The sequence below is a fragment of the Nematolebias whitei genome, chromosome 16, assembly GCF_014905685.2.
Source record: "Nematolebias whitei isolate Nwh7 chromosome 16, NemWhi1, whole genome shotgun sequence".
Classification (NCBI taxonomy): domain Eukaryota; kingdom Metazoa; phylum Chordata; class Actinopteri; order Cyprinodontiformes; family Rivulidae; genus Nematolebias; species Nematolebias whitei.
Window position 1 is genome coordinate 34,370,643 of NC_056513.1, and position 15,935 is coordinate 34,386,577.

At 41.7% G+C, this 15,935-nt stretch overlaps 1 protein-coding gene across 1 annotated transcript in view; it reads left to right on the plus strand.

Annotated features, from left to right (window-relative positions):
• Positions 1–330: 330 nt before the first annotated feature.
• ntn1a (netrin 1a) overlaps positions 331–15,935 on the plus strand; it is a gene marked incomplete in the record, with an annotated part of 187,763 nt that continues 172,158 nt past the window's right edge. Inside the window, 1 exon segment of the mRNA XM_037689969.1 lies at positions 331–1,345. Coding sequence (XP_037545897.1) covers positions 331–1,345 — 1,015 coding nt within the window.

The window sequence follows — 15,935 nt, forward strand, 5'->3', positions numbered from 1 at the left end:
GCCTTAATTCCACCCTGCACGCGCGCACACACACACCCATCCCGGGATGAGCTGACCTCATGCAACATCCGAGTGGAGAAGGAGCAACAGGGGGAGAGAGAGGAGCAGAAGGAGGTCTGGCTCCAGGACTCTGAGGTCCAGCAGAGCCTGCTGGGTTTTCATCAGAGCGCACGAGCCTGAAGGAAGCAGGAGCTCGAGCATCTTTTGGAGTTCATTTCCGGTAAGTGGAGCTTCACGCGCAGAGCAGTTTGTTGTAGAAAGTGTCCACCTGATGTCCTCATGTCCATGTCCTCCCTCCGTCCAGCAGGAGACACCTCAGGACCCTGCGCAATGAGGGCTGTGGACGCGCTCCTCCTCGCCGCCTCCCTGTGGTTCCGGAGCGCGCTCGGCGGGTTCGGGCCGAGCCTGTTCGCGGCGCAGACCTCCCCCCCGGACCCCTGCTACGACGAGCCCGGCACGCCGCGCCGCTGCATCCCGGACTTCGTGAACGCCGCCTTCGGCAAGGAGGTGCGCGCGTCCAGCACGTGTGGCCACAAAACCCCGAGCCGCTACTGCGAGCTGAGCTCCGCGGACAAGGGGGCCGAGCGGACCAGGACGTGCCACACCTGCGACGCGTCCGAGCCCCGGAGGTACCACCCGCCCGCGTACCTGACGGACCTGAACAACCCGCACAACCTGACCTGCTGGCAGTCCGAGAACTTCGTGCAGTTCCCGCAGAACGTGTCCCTGACTCTGTCCCTGGCCAAGAAGTTCGAGGTGACCTACGTGAGCCTGCAGTTCTGCTCCCCCAGACCCGAGTCCATGGCCATCTACAAGTCCATGGACTACGGCAAGTCGTGGGTGCCATTCCAGTTCTACTCCACGCAGTGCAGGAAGACCTACAACAAGCCGAACCGGGCCGTGATAACCAAACAGAACGAGCAGGAGGCCGTGTGCACGGACTCGCACACCGACGTGCACCCGCTCAGCGGCGGCCTCATCGCTTTCAGCACGCTGGACGGCCGGCCGTCCGCGCACGACTTCGACAACTCTCCGGTGCTGCAGGACTGGGTCACGGCCACGGACATCCGGGTGGTGTTCAGCCGCCTGCACACGCTCGGAGACGAGAACGAGGACGACTCGGAGCTGGCGCGAGACTCCTACTTCTACTCCGTGTCCGACCTGCAGGTCGGCGGGAGGTGCAAGTGCAACGGGCACGCGAGCCGCTGCGTGAAGGACCGCGAGGGGGGCCTGGTGTGCGACTGCAAGCACCACACGGCGGGCCCCGAGTGCGACAGGTGCAAGCCCTTCCACTATGACCGGCCCTGGCAGCGCGCCACGGCGCGCGACGCCAACGAGTGCGTGGGTAAGTCCCGCCGGTCGGGTCCAATAGTCTGTGATGCTGGTGCGGGTTTTTCTTCTCATCTGCAGGGTAGCGTGTGACAAAACTAAACAACAACAACAACAACAACAACAACAACAACAACAACAACAACAACAACAACAACAACAAGATTGAGTGAATTCAGCTAAAATTGCACATTTTTTAATTGTTCAGGAACTTTAATTTTAGCTTTGTTTATGTTTGTTTTTGTTTGTTTGTTTTGACCAAGACTTTGACAGCAGCTCCACTCCAGAGTTCTTACACAAAATATTTTTGCTACATATCTCAAGACAAAAAAATCTCAAATTCATAAAAACTATATTTTATCACCACATCATAAATACATAATTAATAATTTTATTAGTTTTTACTGATGAGGACAACCTTTAAAAACGTTTGTATTTGTACAACAATAACAACGATAAGGCTGCATGAGGGCTCCATCAGTCTGACTGGTCCCGGCCTGCTGGTGTTTTAATGGATCTCACCTGGTGGATGTTTAATCAGCTGCTCTAAACAGTAAAAAGCCTTTGAAATGAAAGGAAGTGACGTCATGATACGCTCTAAAGCACAGTTGTGCTCTTATCATCTGCTGTTTTGTTGATTTAGTGTAAAGTTTTACTAAGTGCAGAAAAATCTGAATTGAAGTGACACAAAACACTTATTAATTTTATTTATTTTAAAAGCTTTACTTGATATAACATCTGAGTGAATGAGGAATAAAAGCAGAAAATATTTATATTTATATGGAGGCGGTGCAGAATTTAATAGCTTCCTTCTTTAAAGAAACAGTTGGAACAATTTATGAATAAAATGATGAAAAATACCCCGGCTCATGTAGTGAGGTAAAGATAAACATCTCATCTTCATCATCATCTTCATGCTGATGAACATGGTAAACATCAGGATGAAACACTGGTCCATTTCAGCTGAACTGCAGCTGCACAAACAGCAGCTAAAACCAGCTTTGAAAAGTTTAACAGGAAATAATCATTTTAGTGTTTTTTTTTTTTCAAACCATTAAAAATAGTTTTGTTTCAAATTGTTTTATTGTTGAGGCGTCATCTGAAAGGTTTTATTCAGCAAGTTTGATTAAAACTCACTGCCACCCTCAAAATATAAACAAACAAAAGAAATGAATTTTTTTTTTTTAAATATTAAAATCTATTTGCGAGCAGCAGACACTGAAAAATGACCCTTCATTCACATTTTATATGATGCACCACCTAATTAATAATAATCATAATTTAGTTTTAATTTACAGTCTCGTTGTTTTGCCTGTTTTTAAAGACTAATTTCACCAGAGACAGTTTTTATTTTATTTTTTTTTATTTGAGCTTAAAGCCGTTTTTAGTAATTTCTTTGATAAATGCATTTTTTTTTTGCAGTAGTATTATGTAAATCCATACAAAAAAAACCTCAAAGAGTAGCTTTTAAAAATATTACAATAAAAAGATGATAAAATAATAATTGTTCTAATTTAGAGGTTTTTATTTTGCTGCAGACAAAATAAGAATAGGAGCGTTATTATAAATAAACAGGAGAGCTCTGCTGAAACAAGTTGTTCCTTTTTCTGAATGAAGTGAGCTGGAGATCGTTCTGGGCTGTGATTTAAGAGTAAAAACACGGCAGAGTGGATCACAGATGGATCACTGATCAACCAGATCAGACAAGCCGTTTACAAAACCTGCTGCTTTTTGTGTTTTACTGTGAAAACTGGAGTCGCCGCCTGTTTTTGTTCAAAAATTATTTTACTCCAACGCTCGGATAGAAAAGTGTTGAAAAATCATAAAGAAAATACAAACAGTTACTGTAATCTGCTGTTTGACGTGAGTCCTCATGAACTTTTAGATATATTTTTTTTAATTTTACTGTGAAAAAACTTTAAAATAAAATGATATCTTAATGTTTGTTTTATTTGACTAGCACAGAAATACTGTTCTTTCTGCAGAGAAAACATTAAATATATCTATCTGCAGCAGATATCAAAGACAGGATGACATTCTGTTTGTATAGCAGCGGATAATATAATTAATTTAATCTAATTTAATAATAATGGGTTTGTTTGGTTCTCTTGCCTGAGTTTCAGTTCTTATTGATTGTGTGCAGTGAACTGAAGGTTCAAGGTTTTTATTGTCGTTAGTATCACACGGGAGATGGAACGAAATTATGTACTCAAGGTCCCAGTTACACCCAAAAATATCAAAAATATAAAGTATAAAAAATGAAACTGTATATAAGGTTGTAAGATATACACTAAACAATAATAATATAATGTGCTATGTTGCATTAAACGGCAGCCTGAACATGAGTCTGTTGTGAGCAGATGGGTATGAATACAGCAGCTTACCTATAGAAGCCTCCTCTAGTTTACTGAAATGCTAATGAATAAATAAATAAATAAATAAACCGAACTGGGAAAGCAGTACTTTTAAAGCTGCAGGTTGGTCTCTGATGTCCGAGGCACTCCTCAGCTTCTTGATCCATTCGGTTTATTAAGTTCATAAAGTCTGCAGTGATTCAAAAAGCTTCTGATGCAAACAAACCAGAAGCTTCGGCATGTCGGAGACCCGTCGGTGGGGATCATGTCAGGCCCGGCTCTTCGTAATGACACCCTGTGATGGGTACTGCTTCTGGTGCAGTGTTCAGATCTTTGGTGCCTCCTTCTCCAGTCTCAGCTCTGGAGGATCTCCTCTTCTGGTTTTCCTCCACTCAGAGCCGCAGCTCACAGACTCCTGAAAGCAGCTTGTTTAAGAGCTTTACAAAATATCAAAGAGAGTAAAACAGAATATATTTTTACAATCAAATAAAAATCCTGCGCAGGATTTCCTAAATTACCTAAACCAGGGGTCTGCAACCTGTGGCTCTGGGGCCACATGCGACCCTTTAGTCCCTCAGTTGCGGCTCTATGAAGCTTTGACCAGAACTTACAGGAAATTTAGTTATTCTGTTTTTTATACCAACTACAAAAAAGTCTGGCGTTGATGGTTTTTGGTAAATTTTCTGCAAATGTTTCAACAGCACTATATTTCCTCACATTAAAGTAGGCCTGCAGAGTTCAGTGTTTTCATTTTCATCTAAAGATAGAACCTAGAAGTTTTTACTTCTTTACATCATAGAGTTATTTTTGTCCCAGAAGGTAAAAACATCAATTCAGCAGTCCCTCGCTACTTCGCGGTTCTTTTATCGTGGACTCGCTCTATCCTGGTTTTTCAAAATAAGAGTAGACATGACACATAATTGACTGATTGTTGGATGAGCTCACAATCAGCATGGAATTTCTATTTAAAAGAAATTATTTAAAATTATTTAGCACCTGCTGCACATTTGTGCAGCCCTTACTGCTGCAAGATAAACTTCCAGCTGCAGCTGATCAGCTGTTCTTCGTGCAGTTCTGAGAAGTGGGTGTGGCCAAGAGTGCTTGCAGGTGGCAAAAAGCAAACGAGGCAGGGTGTAATCATGACATTCTGTGCTCTTTTAGAGCATTTAGAGTTTAAATACATTGTTTAGAATATTGCAAGAGTGTGGAAAGGGTTTAAAACGCCTTTATATAAACTACTACTTACTACTTGTACTATTATTCCTACTTCATGGTTTTTCACTTATCACAGGGCTTCAAGGTACGAATCCCCCGTGATAAACCAGGGACTACTATCGGTTTTATGTCGTTTTTATGTCTGTATTCTGATTTACCTCATTTTGTATATTGCTTTGTGTGTTGCCTGTTTTTCTGTCTGTACAGCACTTTGGTTGGCCTTGTCGCTGTTTTAAGTGCTCTATAAATAAAATGGTATGGTATGGTATGGTAAATGTTGAAATTCATTATTCATTGTTAGTTTTAAAATGTCACGCCCAATGGTCAAAAAAGCCCCCTCCAATTAACTCAAAGTGGCCCATGAACCACCAGTTGATCATCACAGTCGCGGCAGGTTTCATGGCTCCGGGCTCTTTTTTATTTTAAGGAGCAGAAATGGCTCGTTGATCGAAAAGGTTGCAGACCCCTGACCTAAATGAATCATAATGAAATAAAGCTGTTGGCTGTATCTTGTTTACTCGTCCCGGTGTTGTTGTTTGTTTGTGTCTCACTGACAGACGTCTAATGTTAAACAGCTTTGTGCACTGTGAGCGTTTTACAGCAGCGATGTTGCACAGAGAGTCCCTGCTGTTTGGTTGTTTGGAGACGTTCACGCTGAAGCTCTGGTTGAAGTTTAAACGGCTCAGCATTGTGCTCGTTTATGAACCGGCATCCTTCATCTTCAAAGGTGGCGATAGGCTGCATCATTAGTCGCTCACAGCAAACAAGACTGCGAATAAACCCACTAAAGTAGCAATGCACTTTGCACCGTCTTACCAATCTCACTTGGCTGCTTCACTCATACACATCTCATTTTCTCTTCAGATGTGGGGGGTTGTCTTTCTTTTCACCTCAAGAACCTGTTTCCATGAGCTCTTATCAGTGTTTATGACGGGTTTTGTAAACCGACGCAGAAATAAGTCCCACGTGATCGAAACAATGAGCAGCCTTCTGTTTTAGATCCAGAGTTCTGCTGCGTGCCTCAAATGGACAGGAGCATCGTCACAAGGCCAGCTCTTACTGTAAGCAGGCCTGACGGTGTGCTGGATTCAAACACTAAAAAAGGCAGCCGGAGGAGGTGCGCACGGCTTCAACTCTGAAATCCTGCAGAGCAGTTTTGAATTGGCCACACGTGCCAGTGCTCTAGCTGTCAACTGAAATAATGTTGGTCCGTGTGTGGAAAAGGTTTTTACGCCCCTGGTGCTGCCTCAGACCCCGAGTCTCTCAGCTGTACAAACCGTAGGTCCAGCGAGCATAAAAACAACATCTCTGAGGAGATCTACTGACAAATCTCACACTACCAGGTTTTGTAAGACTTTTTCTTTTGTAATCTCAGATGAAGTCAGATGTTATCTTTGAACTTCAGAAAGGTTTTTAAAAATACTGAAAATACATCCAACAACCTTCATGTGAGCCGAGTTTTTAAATGAACAAACTCACATTACTTTTGGATTTAAGCATATCATTAGATAGATAGATGGATAGATTGATACAGTAGGTGAATAGATGGATACCGGTTAGTAGATAGGTACTGGTAGATAGATACTGGTAGGTAGGTAGGTAGGTTGGTAGGTTGGTTGACAGACAGACAGGTAGACAGACAGACACCGGTAGACAGACAGACACTGGTAGACACCGGTAGACAGACAGACAGACACCAGTAGACACCGGTAGACAGACACCGGTTGACACCGGTAGACAGACAGACACCGGTAGACACCGGTAGACAGACGGACACCGGTAGACACCGGTAGATAGATAGTTCTAATTATATAAACCCTCCCCAAGAAATACACATGAAATATTTAAAAAAAGAAGCAGAAAACACAAATTTGGAACAAAAACAATATGTACATACACTACATTCATGATTAACCTGTATGTATACATACATACACATCTAAGCATGCATACACATATACAAGTATGTACATATACATATGTACATGTAAATATACATACATATACATACGTAAGTGTCCAAGGTACTGCAGAGTTACACGGCTCTATTTTTACTGTACGGGGAGGAGTTGAACAATCTGCTAGCTTGAGGGAAAAAGGACTTCCTGAATCTGTCCGTGGAGCAGGGCTGGGAGAGCAGTCTTATTATAACGGTGATGGAGTTCTGTGAAAATGTGATGGAAAAATAACACCTTACCTGCTGTAGATAGCACATTGAATGCTATCAGTTTAGAGGAATACAGTTTGAACATGACTCTATTCAAGATTAACAAACGTTCATGTGGCCAAGACTACATAGGATTTCTGATGTCCTAAAACAACTCTAATCTCAAAAATGACTTAGCCTTTCATGAAAATGCTACTTCATAGAACTAAATTCTACCATTAGGTCCACGATAAAATTAATTACATAGTATTTCGTGCTTAATTGCAAATGTAAATAACAGCCGCAGAAAGGCGTAGACCTCCCATTGCAGCCTGGGGACACACTCTGCAGGATTATCTGCAGGAATATTTCTGCCAGAATACGCATGTAAAGCTAAACTGACAACAATGTGGAGTTTATATAATAGCTTTTATATTAACCACTATAAAAGTTTGAAGGTTTGAGACATTTAAGTAAGAAAATCTGGTTTGGAAGTGGGCCTATTCAAACTGGGTGTATGAGCTAGTTATAACCTGTCCAAGTAGAGTCGACCCTCTTCCAAATTGGACACCGTTTATAAACCTTCACCCTACATTTGGCAGCTGTGGCTGAGTGGTTAGAGCAGTCGTCCTCCAATGCAAGAGTTGGGGGTTCGAACCCCACAGCAGTCACATGCCGAAGTGTCCCTGGGCAAGACACTGAACCCCTTGTTGCCTCCGATGTGTGTCCCATTGGTGTATGAATGTGATAAAAGCTCTGATTAGTCTCTTTAGAATGGTTTGTTCAATTAGCTTTGTAGAGATCTAGTAGAGTGCTGTATGAATGGGTAAATGAGGGCACAGATTGTAGTGTAAAGCGCTTTGAGTATCTCAATAAGATAGAAAGGCGCTATATAAGTACAGTCCATTTACATCGGTTTCATTTGGTATGTTTTCTAAAAGAAATATTGTCGTAATCCATATAGAATAGAGAACAGTGGCCAGGTTCAGGGAAACAACCCCTAGCTAGCTCCATGTGGCATGGCATTTCAAATATGACAGATTACAAAAAAAAAAATGCCTCAACATCTCTGTATTTTGTGGGATTCTGTGGATCCCACGCAGCATCAACACTATCAAAGCACCAGAACTGGATGGAGTACCAGGGATATTGCTGATATAATGTGCCAGTCAGCTTGCTGCAGTATTCATAATCATCTTTAGTCACTTGCTGCAATAAGCCACAGTTCATACCTGCCTGAAAACTGTCATAATTCCTGTGCCCAAAACCTCAGCTATCACACTCAATGATTGCTGGCCTGTGGCCCAGAGTCCAGTGATCATGACGTGCATGGAGAGATGTGTACTGCAATTGCAACTGCCCGCATTCTATCTGGCCTAGACTAACATCAGTTTGCTTATGAACCCACCAGATCCACAGATGACACCATCTCCATATTCCTACAGATTGTCTTACCTGAAAAAGATATGTCAGGATGCTGTGTGTTGATTTCAGCTCAGCATTCAACTCCATCAGCCGCGGCAGACTAGCTAACAAACTGTAGACACTGCATCTTACTTTGTGGATCAAGAACTTCCTCACAAACAGGCCTCAACACATCAGGGTGGGCACCTCCACATGCTTCACTCTCATCATGAACATCAGTGTGCCTCAGGGCTGTGTCCTCAGCCCCATCCTGTTTATGCTGTACATTCAAAATTGTGTTACCACATAATCATAACACACTTATCAAATTTGCTGATGATATTACCTTTATGGGACTGATCGGCAACCACAACAAGGCATCAAACACTGGCATCCTGGTGTATAGCTGTAGCATTTATGAAGTGATGGAGGAAGAAGGGTGACACTCCTCAACTTCATTACACTTGGTTGCTTATTTTACACTTGTTAAAGCGGGGCACCAGCTGGTCAGTTTATTTGACCAACAAAAGCTCAATTAAAATATTAACCCTTTAATAATCAGAACTCAGTCACTGAAGTAAAATCCATAAATTACTGGGAATTTTATACCATAACATGAGTATTCATTCAAATGAAGAGTCCAAAGTTGTCTTTGAAGTTTTATTGCAAAAATAATTAATCAAACTAAGAATCAACAACAATATTAAATAAAAACATAAGTGATAAAGGATAATAATTTATAGAATAACAGGTTTTAAAAGTAGTAAATAATAATAATGAACAATAATGAACAAACCAAATGAGCTCATCCTCATGCTACAGAGACAACTATCAACAGGAAAACCAAATAAATTATCTTTGCTTTCTGGAAGGTGAGGACCACAATGCACACAGGACTGCAGATCAATGGAGGCAAAGCAAGTTACAGAATTCAAGTACCTCACACTTCACATGTCAAATACCTGGGCTGGATGGTGAAAAGCACTCACGTCATCAAACAAAGCACAGGGTCTCTATTTTCTGAGAATGCTGAGGATGAATAAATTCCCCTCACCTCTGCTGAAGAACTTTTACCGTTGCATCATAGTGAGTGTCCTGACATATGGATGCATGGCATGGCACACCAGCTGCACCTCAACAGGTCATTAAAACAGTTTGGTGGGGTGTTGGTTCCCCAGAGTCACGCCTGGATAAAATCTAATTGTGCTGCCACAAAGATCTGCAATGGCCCCACTCACCTAGGACTCTAATTCACAAGCTGCCCCTCCAGTGGGCTCAGGACCATGTAAGCCCACACTAACAGACACAAACATGGTTTCTTCCTCAGAGCTATGAAAAGTCTGTTGGAGCAACAACAAACTGGTCTCCCTTCATCCACATTAGCTGCCACAAGAAGTTCTGCAAACACAGTTTCATTATATCATACAATCACAATACAGATTATTATTTTTTTTCAGTCCTGCAGGGAGTGCTGCAACTTGCTGCTGCTGCCATTATTTTCACTATGAACTATAAAATTTGATGTACAGTAGTCCCTTGCCACTTCACGGTTCGTTGTTCGCGAACTCGCTGTATTGTGGTTTTTCAAAATAAGATTGGACTTGACACACAATTGGCTGACTGATGGATGAGCCATACGATTGGCATGGAATTTTTATTTAAAATAAATTATATAAAATTATTTAGCACCTACTACACCTGTGTGCAGCCCACACTGCAGGAGAAGCTTCCTCCTGTAGTAGAATGTCAGGATCTCTGCTCTGCAGCAGAGAAGTGGGCGTGGCCGAGAGCACTGGCATGTAGCAGAGAGAGTGGAGATCATGACATACTGTGCTGTTTTTTAGAGTTAAGAAAATTGTTAGGGACCTGTAAATAAATACTAAAATAAACTACTAGTACATACTAAAAAAACTACTACTTACTACTACTACCTGTGTATTTATCGGCCTATAAGTCACAGTTTTGTGCATAATTTGCATGCCCTATGACGTATACGCCGAAGCAACTTATTTATGTTTTGTTCCCATATTTACAAACCAATTTTTGGCTGAGATATGACCGTTTTCATTCATTCTGACTAAAATATTGAACACTACCATTTTCAGCCACTAGATGGCACTCGAATAGTATGGCATGCCGTTGTGTCATGTAGTAGGTAAAAGTGGTTATTAATGACACAATCGACTTGCCATAGTCTGCCACCTTTGTCCAGCTCGCCTGGAGCAACCGTCAAATCGGCTTCATTTCGCTGCGCCGCCCTGACAAAATGCAGCTAATTTGACCATTGAAGTGCATTTATTAAGTAAAAGTTCAACTGAGACACTCCTTTACTGTAATGTCGAGCAAACAAATAAATGTTTTTAGCTGGTTATCTTGTTAAATTTAGAAGAAATGCACAGCGAGTCCTCCCGTGCACACTCCTACTTCCGTGTATCGGCTTTTGAAATGCAGCTGATTTGACCATTAAAGTGCATTTATTAAGGAAACGTTAAACTGAGACACACCTTTGCTATAATTTCAAACAAACAAATAATTGTTTCTAAGTGTTAATCTCGTTAAATGCTTGTTAAAGTCCTCTTGTGCATGCTCCCGTGTCCGCCATTTGGCAGCCAATCGATTTTTGGCACAACACCGGCCCACGTTTCCAGGTTGTCAGCGGTGACACATAATAGATGCGATGTATATGGTAAAGTGAAGCATTTATGGATTTTTCCACTTTTTTAGACATATTTGGACTGATACAACTTATAGGGTGGTGCGAGGTGTACGGCGGAAAATACGGTACTATTTGTGTACATAAATTTGTTCCATCTCGTGTACAACATGTGATAGTAATGACAATAAAGTTTACTTGAACTTGAACTACTGTATCCCTACTTCACGGTTTTTCACTTATCGTGGGAGGCATGGTCCCAAACCCCCATGATAAATGAGGAACTACTGTAAATAACGATTAAAATTCAGACTGACAGCAGTTAAAATAATGCTTTTGATAAGTAAACTTTGGAGATGAGTTCACTAATCTTCTGTGGTCTTAGTCGCTCTCAGACCAGCCATTAGCTTGTCACTCCTGTCAGAATAAACTTTGTTTTTCCTCCAAATTGATGTTGTTCAAATCTGTATCTACAGCAGGTAAGATATTATGTTCATAACCTTTCAAAAGAACCCCACATAAAATTAACCATTCCTTTAAACCGCTTCTGTAGAGTCAACACAAACACCAGGAGTGAGCTCTTTACCACTTGCTGTCATTTTTGCCCCAAATGAAAGCGTCAGCTGGGACAAACAATGTAGAAACTCTTGAGTCTGTCAGAGTACGGAGATCTTGAAGCTATTACCGTCAGAGTTTGGCAGCAGCGTTTCTGGGCTGGAGCCTTGGAGCTTATTGTTGCTTGTTATGCAGCCTGTTCAAGAAGCTGCTCAGTTTGGATTGAATTCCAGTTTCGTTCAGATAATTAATTCTGACAGGCCTTTTGAAAGCGGAGAATTAGTTTATAGATAAAAAATAAAAAGCTCTGATAGGACATGTATGTGTGTGTTTGTGTTGGAGAACTACCGTGGAGGCTGTTGCCATACACCTACAACTGTGACGAAAAGTTGTTTAATTTTTCTGCATGACGTCTAGTATTAGATATTTTTTTTAATTACAACCTTTTATTCTGTTTTTAACAAAGCTCAGGTTGTGCTGCTCAAGGTGATGGAATGTGTTCAGATGTCAGAATAGGCTCAAATCCACAGTGAAGTTTCCCAGCTTGTGGATCTGTTGTTCAGCTCAGTATCCTTTGGGCAAAGTGAGCCGTCCTGCGGCTGTGGTTTTGTTTCATTGCTTTGGCTACGACACATAATTAAACACAGATCCTGCTTGCAGTGTGAGCCTGCGTTTCAAGTCTGTGTATGTGTGCATTCAGGCATCTCTGCTCACATCACAAATGTGGCCTCAGTTCTGTATCTGAAAAGCAGTTTGGTAGGAAGCCATATTGCCTGTGAAGGAAAGTCATATTGCATTACTTTTTTGGCTTCTGGCCTGTGCTCACTTCCTCTTGTCACCCTCACAGCAGCTCCAGCTTACCATGACTGCTTTATTACAACATCCAGACAAGTCTGAAATTTGGTCGCCATCATTATCATTATTAAAGTGCGCACACTTCTGCAGCGTGTTTTTAATGCTGTCCGTTCTATTGTCAAGAGAGAAGAGAAGACTTTATTCATTGGCAGAACGTTTATTGAAACCACTAGCAAAAAAAAGTTTATTTTTACAGCAATGAAAGCTTCAGTTAGATTTTTGTTTTCTGGAAGACATACGCCAAGACTGTGGAGAGAAGCTAAACATGGCAGATCAGCTTATAAGCAACAAGGTGAATGCAAAAAAAAACCCATTTCTTAATAATGTCAAACATGACCAGGATCAATTTTAAGCATCTTCAAAAGTGCTAATATCTGCTTTTAAAAAAAATAAAAAATAAATAAGATGGTCCCACTTACACCTGTACCAACAGCAGTTCTTTATCATGTTTGGTTTATTATCTATGTCACAGATTTGCTACCTGCAGACTTCTGTCAGATCAATGACAGAGAAAATACATGGCTGTCTTTCTGGTGTTACATGATATGATGATGATAGATTCAACACGGTGCTGGAGACGTTCCTCAGAAATATTGTTGCGTTTGATGTACATCCACATGATGTGAATCTCCTGTTCCACCACATCCCAAAGGTGACTGATTGGTGTGAGATCTGGAGACTGTGACAACCACTTGAGTTCAATGAATCAAGTCTCAAAGTGATGTTTTCCAATTTCTTTTTGTTCAGATTGGGTGAGTCTGTGTGAACTGCAGGTTCAGTTTCCAGTTTGTTGCTGTCAGGACTGAGAGCAGGTATAGCCTTATGCTGCTGTAGCCCATCTGCTTCAAGGTTGGCTGTGTTGCATGTTCAGAGCTGGTATTCTACAGACCGTTATTTATAACAAGTAGTTATTTGAGAAATTTTTACCTTGCTGTAATCTCAAACCACTCTGCCCATTAACAAGAGTTTGCATAAATAAGAGAGATAAGACAAGATGAGATAGAACTTTATTGCTCCTGCAGGAAATTGTTGTGCCAGAGTTTTAGTCAAATGAACATACACAAGTAATCATACAAAATATAAAAAAACAGAATATAAAAATACCAACAATTAAGGTCTAAAACAGGTCAGGCGCAGACAGAAACATTAGTGTTTAATGTAATGCAGGATTAATTTTTATTATCCTATGTGTAGAAAGGGGGAGGAGTTGAAAAGTCTAATAGCCACAGGGAGGAAGGACTTCCTGTGGTGTTCTGTAGAGCACCTCAGTGGTCTCAGTCTACGACTGAAGGTGCTGCAGTAAGAGTCCAGGCTGTCATGCAGGGGGTGTGATGTGTTGTTCAGGATCTGGAGCAGTTTCCTCAGCATCCTCTGCTCAGACACCTTTGTCAGAGACTGTAGAGTCTGCAGTTTCAGATGCCATTCAGACCAGCCTGTTTGGCACCACACCCCATTCAAAGTCACTTAAACTTCCTGTTTTTTTCCCCCATTCTTATGTCTGATTTAAACTTGTCCCTGTCATCTTCATCGCATCTACTTGCCTAAAGGTATTGAGTTGCTGCCATGTGATTGGCTGATTAGCTATTTATGTTAACAAGCAATTGAAAGAGTGCGCCTAATAAAGTAGCTGGTAAGTGTATATTGTATTGTCTATGTTTTTCCAAGACTTGTGAAACAATGGTTTATTTAAGTTAATCTATCCATCTGTCAGTGCATCCATCCGTCATTTTCCACTTGTTCCAAATTCGGGTTGCAGGGGCAGCAGTTTGAGTAGGAAAGTCCGGACATCTCTCTCCACAGCCACATCTTCCAGCTCTTCTGGGAGGACTCCAAGGTGTTCCCAGGCCAACTGAGAGACATAGTCATAGAGTCAACTCCCCACCATGCCCACATGTTATGTGTACTTGAGCAAGACACCTAATCCCTAACTGCTCCCTGGGCGCTTGCATAGCTGTCCACTGCTCCACTTGGGTGTATTTCACGTGTGATGGGTTAAATGCAGAGCACAAATTTCATAATTTTATAGAAACACTATGATGACAATACATAGTGTAGTGGAACCACTTTAACTCTTACTTTCATTTGTAGCCACAAGCTCGTTCTTTCGGTCACCACCCAGAATTTGTGGCCATAGGTAAGGGTAGGAATGTAGACCGACCGGTAAACAGAGACCTTCACGTTACTTCTCAGCTCACTGTTCACCACCACGGACTGGCACAGAGGTGCAATACTGCAGACGCCGCACCATTACGTCTGTTAATCTCACGCTCCATTCTTCCTTCATTCATGAACAAAACCCCAACACACTTGAACTCCTCCACTTGAGGCAGAATCTCACCTTCAACATGGAGAGAGTAATTCACCCTTTTCTGACTGAGGACCATGGCCTCAGATTTGGAGGTGCTGATTCTCATCCCAGCTGTTTCGCACTTGGCTGCGAACCACTACAGTGAGAGTTGAAGATCATGGCATGATGACGACAACAGGACCACATCATCTGCAAACAGCAGAGAAGGAATCCTGAGGTCACTGAACCGGACTCCCTCCATTCCCTCGCTGCACTGAGAAATTCTGTCCATAATCATAATCAGAATAAGCTTTATTATCATTGTATACATTATATTTCATACATTGAAATTATGTTCGTACAGTCGTCCGAAAGATGGACGAAGTGCACGTTGCTACTGTTATAATAGTGCAGTCCCTTATTCTTTATTGGAATGCTTTTTGACAGAAATAGGGAAAAGGCCATGAGGATAGATAGTGGTATTACAAAAAAGATCTCTTCACATCTTGTCTTATCTGGACATGATTTGAGACATCAAAAAACTCTACCAGCAAGCACAATTATAGACACATTACATATGCATTTGACATCAAGATGTTGAGATTTGTCCATGAACACTTTCAGAAAGACAGGCCACAGTCCTGATGTTGTTCAGCTGGCAGCTCTGATAAGCCTGTACAGAGTCAGAGTCAGAGTCAGAGTTTCTTTATTGTCATTCGCACCTCATGTGGTACATGTGGTGGAGCGAAATTATGTACACAGGGTTCCAGTTACATCCAACAATAAAATGTATAAGAAAAACAGTAATAACATCTAAGATATGAACTAAGAAAAACATCAACTAAATATACACTAAGCACTCATAACATAAAAACATTGAACATCAGCACAAACATGAACATGAGTCTGTGAGCAGATGTGCACGCATGAACACATCAACATTGAAACAGATCAGCAGCAACATGAAACAGATCAGCAGCAACATGATATGGTTTTTCACAGTGATTATTCTAGTTAGAGATTCATGAGTCTAACAGCCTCAGGGTAGAAGCTGTTCCTCAGTCTAGTGGTTCTACACTTAATGCTCCTTAACCTCCTTCCTGAGGGGAGTGGGGCAAAAAGTGTGTGTGCTGGGTG